Source organism: Mesitornis unicolor, unplaced genomic scaffold (assembly GCF_000695765.1).
Source record: "Mesitornis unicolor isolate BGI_N332 unplaced genomic scaffold, ASM69576v1 scaffold15711, whole genome shotgun sequence".
Taxonomy (NCBI): domain Eukaryota; kingdom Metazoa; phylum Chordata; class Aves; order Mesitornithiformes; family Mesitornithidae; genus Mesitornis; species Mesitornis unicolor.
This window is the reverse complement of record NW_010163273.1, coordinates 54,326-54,655: the sequence shown is the minus strand read 5'-3', so window position 1 is coordinate 54,655 and position 330 is coordinate 54,326. Positions and strand designations below refer to the sequence as shown.

The 330-nt window shown below is 67.3% G+C and overlaps 1 protein-coding gene across 1 annotated transcript in view; it reads left to right on the top strand.

The window, feature by feature from the left end:
* LOC104548014 overlaps positions 1-330 on the top strand; it is a 22,661-nt gene that overhangs the window by 292 nt on the left and 22,039 nt on the right. The window contains 1 exon segment of the mRNA XM_010193916.1: positions 15-313. Within this exon segment, the coding sequence (XP_010192218.1) occupies positions 15-313 (299 nt within the window).

Here is a 330-nt window from a genome sequence, read left to right as displayed (position 1 = left end):
CGCTCCGGGGCCAGCCGCAGCTTCAACTCGGACAGCCCCAGCATGCTGGGAGTGCCCTCGGAGGCACAGGCCAGCCCCCTGGAGCGCTACCCAGGGAGACCAGGGAAGGCAAAGCTGGACTGCACCCGCACCCGTGACTCCTGCGACTTCTATTGCAGCGAGCCATCGGAGCTGGGGGAGCCTGTGGAGGAGTACGAGGATGAGGCCACTCTCTTTGACATGGTGTGCGAGTCCTCTGTCACTGATGAAGACAGTGATTTCGAGCCGCACACCCACCGGGCCCCTGCCGGTCCCCGTAAGCGACCGGCTGGCGGCCCGCCCCCCGCTGCC